Here is a 13,554-nt window from a genome sequence, read left to right as displayed (position 1 = left end):
TGCTTCTCGCATATCTGCCATGGTACTCGTGAGGATTCTGTGTGATCCAGTATGCGCGATGGAAAGTCCTGATATTGAGGACTGCTCGCGCGAGGATCGACTGGTAACTCATGCACTGAGGCATGGTATTCTGCACATGGAAAGCATTTGAGTCGTAAACAAGCTTGCTATGTCGAGACACTTCATGTCAAGGAGATACCTCGCTGGCTACCTTTGTACATAGTGGACATGCCTTGCACTTCTTGTCGCAGACCAAATGTAAAACTTCTTTCCAAAATTTTGACTGCCCAATAATTTCCAACACACAACATGCCTGGACTAAAAGTCGTCGCCCTGATCTCGGGAGGAAAGGACTCCTTCTTCTCAATCCTACACTGCAATGCAAATGGCCATGAAGTCGTCGCGCTCGCAAACCTGCACCCGCCGACTCAAGATGGCGAGCGCTCCGAAGATATCGACAGCTACATGTATCAAACCATAGGCCACACCGTCATCCCACTCTATGAACAAGCACTAGGCCTTCCACTCTACAGGCAAGAGATTCTTGGAGGAGCCGTTGATCAAAATAAGAGTTATGCTTCTCCTGCTGCTGTGCAAGGTGAGCAGGATGAAACGGAGAGTCTAGTGCCGCTGTTGCGTAAAGTCATGGCTGCGCACCCAGAGGTCAATGCCGTTTGTACTGGAGCTATTCTATCGGATTACCAACGTACGAGAGTGGAGTCTGTGGCTATTAGACTGGGTCTGGTGCCTCTGTCTTATCTTTGGCAGTATCCTTTCCTGCCACCGTATGCCGAGACCTCCTTACTGGACGATATGGCTGCTGCCGGACAGGATGCTCGTATCATCAAGGTCGCCTCTGGAGGACTTGATGATGGCTTCCTTTGGGAGAATGTAGCCAGTTATCGCACAAAGACTAGACTTGTGAGAGCTATGGAGCGCTTTGGTATCATCGGTGATGGTGCTGCGCTTGGCGAGGGAGGAGAATTTGAGACACTGGCTATAGAAGGACCATGGCCTTTGTGGAAGAACTCTATTCAGATTGAAGATGGTGACAGAGTGATTGTCGCTGGAGAGGCTGGTGCTGCATCCCTGAAGATCAAAGGCGCTCGTCTGGTGCCAAAGGAACCATCTTCGGACTTCTCATACGAGCAATTACGGAAACCGACAACCTTGGATGACAAGTTTGCAGCTCTTGCGTTAAAGTTGAAATTCAGCGTCGATGACACTTCTGGATCTTCGGATGAGTTATCAGAGAAGAAAGAAGCCTTGAGCTCGGCCTCTGGATGGACGAAGCAGACCACAGACACCTGCACTATCATATCGAATGCCATGGCAGAAGGTGCTTCAGCAGGAGAGCAGATGACCATCATCATGACCCAACTCACCAAAGACCACAACATCAAGCCTTCGTCAATCGCCTTTACAACAATCCTCCTACGAAGCATGTCCGAGTTTGGCGCAGTAAATCTTGCGTACGGGTCCCACTTTACAACGCCAAACCCACCCGCCAGAGTCACAATCGCGTGCGGCAGCTCACTACCAGCTGATGTCCACGTTTCGTTATCTGTCATAGTCCTTCACGATGAGGTGGCAGCATTGAAGCAAGGTCTTCACGTTCAGTCTCGCTCCTATTGGGCACCAGCAAATATCGGTCCTTACTCCCAAGCCATCACCATGCCTCCATCCCCTGAAACTCAAATCCCACAACTCGTCCACATCGCCGGGCAAATACCTCTCCATGCACCAACCATGGAGTTTCCCGAACAAGGGTACATGAGTCCAACACAACACTTCGCAGCCCAAGCAACCCTATCCCTTCAACATCTCTGGCGCATAGCTCAAATCACCCACGTCACAAACTTCCTCGGCGCCGTCGCTTTCATCTCCTCCACATCCTTTGTACCAGCATCTTCACGCGTAGCCACAGCGCTTCGCACTTGGAAGCTCGCTCACGAAGTCCCGGTGACTGATGCAGAAGATGAGGAATCTGAAGATGTGGATGTTTGGGATAGACAGCAGTTTGGCAGTACTGGGACGGTAAAAACGAGTACACAGAGGAGGGACATTGTTAACGCGTCAGTTCCGCCGTGTTTTGTGGCTGAGGTGGAGGGGTTGCCTAGGGATGCGGTGGTGGAGTGGGCGAGTACGGGGGTCAAGGGGTGTGAAGGTGCAGTGCAGACTAAAGGTATGTCTTCCCATTCGCATTGGAGAGGGAGAGTGATTATTAACAAGAACATAGAAACGAAGGAGGGTGTCTGCACGAGACAGACTTTGGATATCAAGGTCGGGCTAGAGGAAGTCACTATGGCTGGTTGGGTCGCTGTTGACAGTGTCGATGAGTTGAGCAAGGTGGAGATCCCATCTTCATACGTCTGCACTGTTTACACGACCCAGATTCTACCTGAAGCGTGGGTCAAGCAGAGACAGCCAACAATTGTTCCCTGCTACAGACTCTGGGATGGCCAGGGAGTGAAGGTGGCAGTTGTTGTGACATACAGACAACAGTAACGCCAGGCGCGGTTGTCAGACGTCAATGAGTTAAGGGGGTATATAACAAGGATTGTGTATTTCTCGTCAGATCTCCCAACTCTCTAATCTCTCACTCATCTGTCCATCTCTTCTTCCAGTATGCATTGCATGCGAGAAACAGAAAATCGACACCAAAGCGTAACGTAAAATAAGAAACCATCATGTCCCATAAAGCGCCAAAAAGAAGTTGTGTGTGTGTCTCGGGAAAAGGGTGAAAAAGAGGTCGTGCAATTGTGCAAATCAAATTGTGACTTTTTGTTTCTTTGGCTCAGCTCTCTCGACGTTGCCCGTGGGTTCATCATTCCAACCATCATGATCAAATCGTTTAGGTGGCCTTCTTGGCGAACTCGACACGCAAAATGAGATGGCCGTAACCGTAGCCTTCCATCTTCTCGCACGCAACGGCGGCGTCTGAGCGGTCGACGAAACTGACGAAGGCGAAGCCCTTGGCCTTGCCGGTTTCTCTGTCCTTTGCGAGGAAGACACGGGTGACACGACCGAAACGCTCGAACAGGGCGCGGAGCTCGTCTTCTTCGGCGAATTCGGAAACCTAGATGAGAACATGTCAGAAAGGGTCTGTGTGTGTGGAAGGAGGAGTTGAAGAGCAAGGTACGTACGTTGGTGACACGCAGGGTGGCCAGGTCGTCTCTCTCGAACTTGCCGCCCATTCTCTCGCCAGTAGCAGCACCGCCCTTGCGGAGATGCGGGGGCACGTAGGACGAGCCACCGGGACCGGAAGCGCCTCCTGCTGGGGGACCGCCTGCAGCCAGGTTCTGAAGAGTAGCAGCGCCGACATCACCGTCGAGGTCGGCAAGACCGGCACCGGCCTCGCCCTCGGGGGCCATGGTGTCCTTGAAGGGACACTTTGTGGTGAAATGCTCGCCGGAACAGATACGACACTTGATCTTCATCTGCTTGAGTTGCTGCTGCTTCTGGTCCTCCTCGGCGGTAGGTTGCTCTGCGGCGCCCGACTTGAAGCCGGCTTGGGGGCGGAAGATGATGTTCTCTCCAAGGGTGGTGGTGTCGGGTTGGGGACCAGCGGGGCGGCCGGCCTCGAGACCCATCTTTGGCCAGGCGCGGCGCTCAGCGACACCGGGCTTCTCGTATTTTCGCTTTACGACGGTGCGGATGCGTTGTGTGCGCTTGACCTTCTTGCCGTCGTCGTTCAGGAAGATGGTGACAATCGTCTCGGTGCCGTCCTTGTTCTTTGTGTGCTGGGGTGCTGGGAGGGCGGTGGCGAGATCTGGCTCGTCATCTTCGGCCCAGTCGGTACGTCCTGGTTGGTTTGACATGTTGGCGGGAATGTGTTGTGTGTATGAGCAGGTTGTGGCCTTGTCGTCGTCTCTGCCTCGCTGCTGCGTCGCTGTCGCGAAAAGTTTAGCGAGTGAGACTGGCTTGGCCCGTGCTCAAAGCTCCCCAGCAATCTTTCCTCCTTGGTCCATCTATCGACTTTCATTTTCACGTGCTATTCTTCCACGCATTGATCCCGCCATGTACCCTCCTTGGGACACTGTCTATCTCAAGGCACAAACTCTCTTGGGATCCAGACTGATGCGTCGAGACACGTCTCTTCAATGACTCTCTGCATCAGATCTGTCGATACGAGTTATGACTATGACTTGCTACAACTCGTCATTGCTCCAAGTGTAATCATTAGAAGCCATCTACACGCCTTCAACGACTTTTCTTGACATGCTTCTTTCCGAGCTCTGCCTTGTGTTCGCAAACTTCCTTCCAACTTGAGACACCTTCGTAGCCAATGGGCATGACATCGGGCCAGTCTTCTTGCACAAAACACCTGTGACACCTCCACTGCTTCAATTGAGCCTCCAACCCATCAATGTTTCGATTCCCTATTCTCCTCCACGAGAGCTTCAGCCCGTTGCGATCGAGTCCGCAAGCATTACACTCATACTTGACCTTTGGGGGATAGCACTGGTTCGTAGTCCCTCCACGAGAGTTCCCTAAACCAGGAATGTCTGTTGAGTCAAGTTCGTAAGTGTCTGTTGAGTCAAGTTCGTAAGATACTGTAGTCACGATACCATGGCAAGCGCTTTCTTGCGTCATGGTACTTTCGGACGTATTCGTCGCGTACTGCTATCCATCCGGGATCTCTCGCAGTCCTGGTCTGTATGACGAGTGCACTCCTTTCTTTCTCTCGCGTCTGCGAAGCTCAGGATCTTTACGATACCGATTTTTTTGCCTGGCAGAGTTCCTGGCGAGTGTTCTTTCTCGCGCCGCTGTTTTCTTGTCGTGTGCGTCCCGATCGGCATGATCGAGAGCGGATAGGCGTGTAATCTATTGAGAATAACACCTCACTCTCAATGGGAGCACCGTCCTCGCTTTACTGACTAAGAAAGACATGGCCAGACTCTGGTTGCTAGGTCTGATATGGTCCAGGGATATTGATCGGAGGGTCTGTCGGTAGAAGTCCTTCACACCTACGCTTAATCCTCTGTAGAACAATATCACGTCCAGGTCACTTACCAGTATGTTGTAGGAATTTCTAGATCACCATGTGGTACACAATAACTACAGCTTGTGTCGTGCAATCACACCGTGTATACGCGCAGAAGCGAAGGTGGTCCTGGTGTAAAAAGGAGAGACTGACAAGCTCACCGGCCAAGCAACTTCCGCGTGCCGAAGGAACCCTGCATGCGCAAGACGTCACGAATTCTCACCCACTTTCGTCTCCGTACCTCGTCAGGGTTGAGCACTTCTGGCAGCCTGCCTCGAAGCGCTGGCATTTTCGAACCGACCTCCACCAGACTGCGTCATGCGTGGAGAGGTGGTGAGATTTGCTTCCAAACACTATAGATATGCCGTGTCTGTGCCTGACCTTGGAGTGTTCTTTCTCTGCGTCTCTTACACTTCCTTACTCTTCGATCGGCGTTTTTCGCAACCAGTCGAACATCCCTGTCACTCACACAAGAGCTTAAAAATATCCCGGTATCTGGGCAAGGCATCCATTACGTAGAGGCGCATTTGCTCAAGGCTTGGTGGTATTACGATTGCCTGATTGGCATCCATCCATCATGGCCGACTTCGTGGTAGGTTTTCTAGAGCATCTCCCTGCCTTCGTTCCTCTTCCACATCTATACGTCCGGCGTACCTGTCGGGAATCTGAACCAAAGACTGCGGATTAATCACTCTAACACCCGGACCAAAAGGAACTTGGACTTGAAGGCTTCGACAAAACTGCCGATAAGTACTTTGACAAAGGATACGACAAGCTGCACAATCATCGGCATAGAAACGATCGTTATCAAGACGACAAACAAGACAACATGAGTGAAGCGCGAGGACGTGATCGCGGCTACGATAGTGGCTCAGACGACAGTTACAACGAACGACCACGACGAAGAGGAAATCCACGCGACAATCGCAACGACATAAGACCACGACAATCAGATGATCGCGAAAGTGACCGACCACGTCGAGTGTCCCCTCCCGGACCACCTCCAGGGCCTCCCCCAGTACAGAGCTACCAGCCTAGCGCAGGCGATGTACCTCCCTACATCCCCTATCAAAATATACGCTCAACCAACAACATCCCACCAACTCCCCAATACTACCCCGAACCATCACGTCCCACATCCCGCGACTACACACCCACCTCCTCAGCACGCAGTCGACCCCGAAACGAAATGACAAAATACTCACGCGCCCAAACCCGCTCGCCCTCCCGCAGCCGCTCCTACCGCCAACGCCGCCGCTCATTCTCCTCCTCGCGCTCCCCTTCTCGCTCTTCAAACCGCGACTACAAAGACAATCCCCTCATGGCTTTGGATAAAAGCACACTTGGCCTCGGAGCTGGCATAGCAGGCGCCCTAATCGGCGGCTATATCGGACGTGAAACCAGTGATCGGCATCAAAAGCGTGGGACTGCGTTGGGTGCCATTATCGGCGGTATAGGGGCCAATATCTTGGAGAAAAGGGTTAGAATCTATAGGGATGAGATGAAGGAGGAGCAAAGAGAGGCAAGGGAGAAGTGGGATGCGAGGCATAGCAAGGATAGGAAGGGGAGGAGGGTCGAGTCCCCGCAGAGATGGTAAATGCGTTATGATAATACGAAGTAACGAAATTGGAATTTAGTGAATGATCGACTCGAGGACTCATATGTATATGACCCATCGGTACAGTTCGCATCACGTTTCGATGCTCGACGTAGTTCAAATCAAACTTTCCAATCAATACATGTGTCACGCTGACTGGACCGATCCAACGAGAAAGCTGTCCATTGAGCTTTCAAACAATGGCCTGGTCCAATGAATGTCCATCAGTCATGTCTTCTCTCTCTTCAAGCAGAAACTGGACCACACAGTCATCGAGTAGTACGTTAGAAGTAGTAATTTACAAGCAGACAAACTGAAGCATAGTGGCATATAACAGAGCGGCTCGAAGCAGAGATAGTCAAAACCGAAGACCACAAAGAAACAGGAACCGAGAGTGATGGCGTGAAGGAGGAAGGCTTGGAGCATAGGCACTGCTCGTGCGAAAGTTAGTCATTCTTTGGATGTCTTGTCAATAGAAGGGCAAGCGAAGTTCGCTACTCGGAGGAGTCGTCAAGTCCATAGATTTTATCGCTCCTCCTCGTGTGCTACGCTACGCTCTGCCACCGGATAGCAATGTCGAAGTACGATGATCTGTAGTATCATAGCAACACCTAGAGAAATGGATCATACCGTCGGCCTTGTACGAAGACTGATCAAAGCTAGAAGATAGCAGTGCCTCCTCACAGCTCGTTGTTGCTCTGGATGCAGCAAGAAGAGTGATGAGCGACATCCAAACAGAATTACGAGAGGCTTGGAGAAAAGACAACTGGGTAGCCAAATAATGTACATTCACACCCACTAGGATAGCAAAAGAGAAAAGAGGCAAATATAAACGTTTCCCCATGGCGACCATATAAAAAAAGGCGTCTTCTTTTCTTTCGTTGATATGTCCCCAGATAGCCCTCCGCCAGCGATCAGGGAAACAAAAAGGAGGCATCGAGACACGCCTTGCTGCGCCTTGGCTTCTTGTCTCGCTGTGTAACAGGAACCTGACGAGACGAGAGAAAAACAGAAAAGCAAGATAAGATCGGGGAAGAAAATGCACAGATAGATGATATGAGAGAGAAGCATGTGAACGCCCCCCTCTCTCGTTTGAGTCTCGCGAGCCCCGCCCCCCCTTCACTCCTCCAGATTTTGTTGCAGATAAAGTAAGATGTCGAAAAAATTCAAGGGAAGAAAAGGCTTTGTTCAGACGCCGTACCCCGAGTCTCCAGTTCCTCTGGTCAAATGAATTGTCGGAAAGAGCAGCAAGATAAAAACAAGATTAGCAAGAATGGGAATGCACATGTTTACCGAAGCTGTGAAACGAGCATGCTTGGCCACGCTTACTTCTTCTTGAGGTTTAGGTTCATGGTTGCGCTGGGCTTCATGCGTTGTGAAGGTGGTCCTTCGTACCCTTCGTCGCCTTCGAGCTTGACTTGAGACCGCCGGCGCTTGCTGTTTATGTTCGGACTCGTCGATGCGGACTGATGAGCACTGTTGAGATTGTTGCCTTGCTGCGAGTGCTGAGGCACCATCATCGGTGGGCCCATGTGCGGACTCGGAGAGTGGTGCATCTGTCCCATCATGTGGTTCGGGGCCATCAAAGAGGCGCCCGGCAAGCCGGGGTGGGCGATGTGAGGTGAGCCATTCATAGCCATCATCTGTTGCCCGTTCAGGTGCTGCATCGGCAAGTTCATGTGGGGGACTGACGGCGAGGAGAAGTTGGGCGTCTGGCCAGGCAACTGCATGTGGGCCTGAGTGGGCGTGCCAGCACCTTGTGGCAAGGGTTGGACGTTTCCATTTCTTTGCAAAGCCATCTGAGCATGATTTGGCGGCATGGGATTTGGCACCATGTTTTGGGGATGGGCGAATTGCATTTGTTGTTGTTGCTGCTGTTGCTGCTCCTCGATTTGAGCAACCATCTGGTTCATGGCGTCTTGGGGACGAAGGTCGTTCTTCTGAGAATGCTCTATCAGATCCTTCATGAAGAAGATGGTTTCCGCTACCTGGCCCTGGTCAGTTCAGGTGGTCGTATAGCTGGAACTGTGGGGCAAGCACATCTACCTCAAGATATTGCATAACGGCGGGAGTGACGGCATATTCATTGACAGGGGCTGAAGGGAAATCTTCGAGTTGAAGAGCGCCTTGTGCCTTTTGCATGGCCTTCTTAGCCGGTGTTCTGCTCATCTTGGGACTTTTGTTCATAAGGGGCGAGTTCTGTTGCACGACACGAGCGAGCTCAGAGCGTGAGATGAACTCTTCGGTCTTGGACACTTCGAAGTCGAGCGATTCGAACTTGTCAGAGCCAGAGGGGAAGGTGGCTGTCAGCCTTCCTTGCCAAATCAACTGCATGATGAGTCAGCCAAAGCGTGTGCATATGCATGTTTCGAAGGGAAACGTACTTGAGTGTTGTTCGCGAACCAGAAGATGTAGCGAGCACGACTGCACTGTACCCACGTCACGTTGCCCTGTGTGGGAACTTCTCTCACACCCTCGAGCTGGAGTTGTATGTTTTGCACACCACTGTCAAAGTAAGTCCAGTAGTACCGTGGCAGCGAAGAAGCAGTGATGGTAAACTGTTTGGTCGACGATGTTGTGTTGTCGAGGACATGTTGGACCAGTTTGCCGTTGGGCATCCAGAAGGAATCGACAAATTGGCTCCAATGCTCTGGTGTGTTGGCATCACGCGACTGCATCATAGTTAGTCGTCTTGTCCAGGTTGCTATCGTGCACACTTACACTTGCATTGAATGTGCTCAGATGGTCTGAGAATTGGATCAGCTTGAGAATGTATTGGCCATTGCTTGGACGGCCCTGTTGCTGTTGCTGAGCTTGCTGCTGCTGAGCCATGGCCTGTTGCTGACGCATCATGTTCATGTTGGTCATGTTCATCATCTGCTGACGCTGTTGTTGCTGCTGTTGAGCAGTTTGCTGTGCTTGCTGCTGCTGGGCCTGCTGTGCCTGTTGCTGTTGGGCACTCTGCGGCTGGTTTTGCGATTGAGCAGAGCCCGGCTGCTGGGGAGTTTGCTGGTTCGGCTGCTGAGGCTGCGAGGAGGAAGCTTGTTGGGGCAGCGGCTGTGCCTGCATCTGCGGCGTAGGGTGAGCACTTGGAGGTTGTGGAGGCTGCTGTTGCTGCTGCTGAGCCTGCTGCTGCTGCTGTTGCTGTTGCTGGGCTTGTCCTTGAGACATCTGAGGTTGCTGAGGCTGTGGAGGCTGAGGGTGTTGTTGACCTTGACCCTGACCGTCAGGCCCAGTTGGCATTTGCGACTGGCTCCTCATCTGGGCAGGAGGCGGCTGCTGCTGTGGAGGCTGACTATTGGGGGGAGCGCTTTGATGAGAATTCTGGGACGACACGTGCGCCATGGCCATGTGCTGGGCCATTGCCTGTTGTCCCATCTGGGGTGTTGCCGGAGCTTGGGGGTTTTGGGCATGTGGCGTCTGCTGCTGTTGCTGTTGTTGTTGCTGCTGCTGTTGCGCGTGTGCCTGTTGCTGGGCAGCTTGCTGGGCGGCCATCTGCTGCATTCGCTGGATCTGCATGATGTGCTGAGGCGGAAGATTCGCCATCTGTGCATTCTGGAACTGGGGATTGGCCTGCATCTGGGCAAATTGCTGAGGACTCATGCCTGGGTGGCCACCCATGCCCATGTTCATGCCCATGCCGTTCATTTGCTGCTGCGCCTGCTGCTGTTGGGCTTGCTGTTGTTGTTGCTGTTGCGCCTGGGCTTGCTGCATCATCTGTCGCTGACGAGCCATGTGTTGCTGCTGCTGCTGCTGCTGCATCATCAATTGAGGATTATTGGCCACTGTGGTGATGTCGGTCAGAATCAAAGACATTGCGATGGGCATTTCGAGGTAAAACTTACTAGCTTGCTGCATCTGATGGTGTTGCTGCTGCTGCTGCTGCATCATGTGGGTTTGAGGGTTGAGATGGCTCATGGCCATGGCGTTTGCACCGGGACCGCCCATGGACTGCTGGGCCATCATGCCACCACCCGGTCCAGGACCCATGCCTGGCGGCATATTCTGCTGGCCGGGCTGCATACCCATCATTGTTGGTTGGCCCATGTGAGGAGCACCGGGGCCCGAGACACCAGGCATCTGCATGGGCTGGCCCATATGCTGAGCATTCGGAGGCATTCCTGGATGACCATGGGGCACGCCGGGTTGCATGCCCGTTGGGTGCGGAGGAAAGGACATGCCTTGCATCATAGTGGTTGGAGCTGATCAAGCGAGACGCGTAGTTTGGACGACGACTAGACAACAGCTGGTCAAGCAAGCGACGCGCGACGGTCGACAAGAATTGAATGGAGCGCGACAAGAGGTGCACTCGAATGCATGTATGAACACGCCGTGATACCGAAGCGTTGTTGCTCTGGATGCGCAGAGGGTGATGATCGACGCGCCTTCGGGCCTTCGCAAACGACGGCGGGCTGGACAAGACAGCGCCGTGAGCGTGGGCGTCAAGGATAGTCGAGGGCCGGGGAGGTTATTCAGGACTTCGCAAGTCGCGAAAAGAAAGGACAAGTACCAGGTAGAGGGTGTGGGCAATGGGCACTGGGCACTGGCAGCAGTCTGATGGTTGAAGGGAACCGGGGTCTGCTTAGGGCCACCAGGGCGAGCGACACGGCGCGTTCCTCTCCGTCCGCCTCTGCGACAAAGCAGCGGCCGAGAGTTTCGAGTCAAGGCTGGGATTCGGCCGTTGCGACTTGCACTCACCAAATCTGTCAACTGATGCCTCCACGAGTCTGGCCAACGTCTTGGTGATTTTCTTGCGCTCGCCGAGATTCAGAGTTGCACGATGCTATGCGAAAGCAGAGTTGCCCTGTCGCAAGATGCCTGGAGACGATGCTTGCTCACCTCACTTCTATCCACCCTCCAACCTGTCCTATCCCAGCGGGCCTTGTGATTTGTCCGCTGACAGGGCTCGTGCACCCGGAGTCCGCTAAAGACCAAATATTGCTCGTTATCCAACACCGCCAAGTTTACGCGCACCTATCACATGCATCCAGACTCGGATTGACACCTTGGACACTTGCTCATACACACTCTGCTGGCAACAGTTCTATTGCTGAGCTCCCATGGCCATGGACTCTGATGTGCTGGTTGAAATAGCATCGAAAATCCTGCTTACATTCTGATCGCGTTGCAATATGTCGCACGCTCGAAGTCGACTTTCCGGACTGTGCTTTCGCTTGGCAGACGCCAAGTTCCGTGCCCGTCGTCTGGCCAGTATTTATTCGGAAGCGCGAATGTTTTTTTCTCTCAAGCATCCTCCAACACCAAACACCGCCGTCGACTGTCGCTGCCAGACTCTCTACGCATCTGTTATGCTCATCTGCGCGACACTCGACGGCTGTTGTAATTCCCGTGAGTATCTTCCCCTTCTTTGCGCGCACACATTCTCCAAACCATCATCCGAATGATGACAACTATTACAATTATGTCTTCTTTTCCCAACAGACTCGACCTTGACGAAGACCATCTGTTCGGGCAGCCGTCGCTGGCAGCCTGTATACTTGCCAGTATATTTTTGTCTGACACTACACACAACAACACCTCATTTCACATTTGCCCTCGTGGAACACTGTGCTAACATGCGCTGAAGTATAGGACTGCTGTGAAGTGAACCACCTATAAGAGATGGAATATTGGATACAATCAGGGTGTTGAGTGACTGCTGGACAACACCAACATCCAACAGCACAAATGGTCAGTCGCTTTCGCTCTTCTGCTGCTTCGCATAACATCGCCCACCTCTTTTATGATGAAACCCATACCACATTCGCAGTTTTCACGCTAGCCGTCACCTAGAACCTATTTCGACGGTCGTTGAGCGTCTTATCTTCCTTGGATGTCTGATTCCTTTTTTCACAATTCACAATTTTGATCGTCACTGCTTTGTGTGAACCCATTGCTGACAATCTCAAAGACACAGGTCAATTTCCAATACTTCTTCTCTACATAGTTTAATCATAATACTGCTTTCTCATACCTCACTTGATGACACTCATGCGAAACAAAACCTGTGAACGATGCCGACGGTTGTCTTACTCCCAAGGTCAAGTACCCTGAGATCACATGTCTAAGATGAAGATCCGGTTGTTGTCCAGTGACCTGGTTGTGCTAACTGCAAGGCAGATCTGAAGATGCGCACCTGCAGCTGATCTATATTATTATCTGCCTTGCAGCAAGCTCATTTCCTGGTTGTCTGCTCGGCGAGCCTGTCTTGATACAAACAAAGCACGACCTGCATACTCTCATTTCCTCTACCCTTCCACTACAAACGCGCAAGATGCAGCTAAGTAATACTAGCATTGTTCAATCATCAACCCTCCTCTATTCTCGCCGACCTTCGTATCTCAAAGCTTGTATTACCAACAGACGAATGTTGCTTGTACACTTCGCATGTCGCCATCTCGCAAACCATCGTATCTTCAAACACTAGTTCCGCAGAAGGGAAAAACTCTCTGCAAGGGAAAAAGAGTGAGATTAGCTTGCATGAGGGCTAGAAGTTTGCCCTGCAAGTCCCTTTGTCTCTTCGCATCATCAACTTCTGTTTTTTGCTTTCGGGAGAAATGCTTGTCTCTCCATGCACCCTGACCATGATTTACAACGAACTTTGACAACCTTCAACGGCAAGACATGTTCCAGTTACCTGCTATACTATCATGACCTGTACGTTCTAGCTATGTATCTGCCTACCAAACAGAGGATTTCTCTACTATATCCTGGGCCCGCTCTGTCTACCCAAAGTGTCATAAGTGCATGATATGCTCAACCTCACACAACATGAACCCAGCACAACTCACACGACAAGCAATACATAACACCCACCCACTAACCACACCCGCGGACCCGATTTGACACCTCCGTCACACAATTCTCACTCTTTTCCATGCCCGAACAAAAATTGCGCAATCTTTCCTTGACAAGCTCATCAGTCACACCATCTTTCTCAATACGAAACGACGGGAATACCGCACCCACA

General features: G+C 51.9%; 5 protein-coding genes across 5 annotated transcripts; 3 read left to right on the top strand and 2 right to left on the bottom strand.

The window, feature by feature from the left end:
* Positions 1-217: 217 nt before the first annotated feature.
* On the top strand, positions 218-2,556 carry AUEXF2481DRAFT_543159 (uncharacterized protein). Its single transcript, XM_013491060.1, has 2 exons — positions 218-2,185; positions 2,240-2,556. The coding sequence occupies exons 1-2, from the start codon at positions 310-312 to the stop codon at positions 2,506-2,508; spliced, it is 2,145 nt and encodes a 714-aa protein (XP_013346514.1). The 5' UTR covers positions 218-309; the 3' UTR covers positions 2,509-2,556.
* A 298-nt stretch (positions 2,557-2,854) lies between these two features.
* On the bottom strand, positions 2,855-3,821 carry AUEXF2481DRAFT_2672 (uncharacterized protein; the record flags this gene model as incomplete). Its single annotated transcript, XM_013490674.1, has 2 exons — positions 2,855-3,079; positions 3,147-3,821. 2 exons carry the CDS (start codon positions 3,819-3,821, stop codon positions 2,855-2,857), a joined length of 900 nt encoding a protein of 299 aa, XP_013346128.1.
* A 1,410-nt stretch (positions 3,822-5,231) lies between these two features.
* Positions 5,232-6,696, top strand: AUEXF2481DRAFT_86661 (uncharacterized protein). The gene is made up of 2 exons (XM_013491007.1): positions 5,232-5,579; positions 5,700-6,696. The coding sequence occupies exons 1-2, from the start codon at positions 5,565-5,567 to the stop codon at positions 6,582-6,584; spliced, it is 900 nt and encodes a 299-aa protein (XP_013346461.1). The 5' UTR covers positions 5,232-5,564; the 3' UTR covers positions 6,585-6,696.
* A 1,213-nt stretch (positions 6,697-7,909) lies between these two features.
* AUEXF2481DRAFT_27098 (uncharacterized protein) lies at positions 7,910-10,775 on the bottom strand (the record flags this gene model as incomplete). The annotated part of the gene is made up of 4 exons (XM_013490782.1): positions 7,910-8,578; positions 8,631-8,912; positions 8,969-9,256; positions 9,306-10,775. The coding sequence occupies 4 exons, from the start codon at positions 10,773-10,775 to the stop codon at positions 7,910-7,912; spliced, it is 2,709 nt and encodes a 902-aa protein (XP_013346236.1).
* A 514-nt stretch (positions 10,776-11,289) lies between these two features.
* On the top strand, positions 11,290-12,527 carry AUEXF2481DRAFT_37276 (uncharacterized protein). The gene is made up of 2 exons (XM_013490852.1): positions 11,290-11,933; positions 12,172-12,527. Exons 1-2 carry the CDS (start codon positions 11,717-11,719, stop codon positions 12,174-12,176), a joined length of 222 nt encoding a protein of 73 aa, XP_013346306.1. The 5' UTR covers positions 11,290-11,716; the 3' UTR covers positions 12,177-12,527.
* The last annotated feature ends 1,027 nt before the right edge of the window (positions 12,528-13,554 follow it).

Source organism: Aureobasidium subglaciale (genome assembly GCF_000721755.1).
Source record: "Aureobasidium subglaciale EXF-2481 unplaced genomic scaffold scaffold_4, whole genome shotgun sequence".
NCBI lineage: Eukaryota > Fungi > Ascomycota > Dothideomycetes > Dothideales > Saccotheciaceae > Aureobasidium > Aureobasidium subglaciale.
Note: the sequence above shows the minus strand (reverse complement) of the source record. Positions and strands in the feature narration are given on the sequence as shown.

Coding starts and splice junctions, on each gene's coding strand:
- AUEXF2481DRAFT_37276 (XM_013490852.1), top strand. CDS start 11,717: ATGTCGCACGCTCGAAGTCGACTTTCCGGACTGTGCTTTCGCTTGGCA.
- AUEXF2481DRAFT_543159 (XM_013491060.1), top strand. CDS start 310: ATGCCTGGACTAAAAGTCGTCGCCCTGATCTCGGGAGGAAAGGACTCC. Junction 2,186..2,239: donor AGGTGCAGTGCAGACTAAAG/GTATGTCTTCCC, acceptor ACAAGAACATAG/AAACGAAGGAGGGTGTCTGC.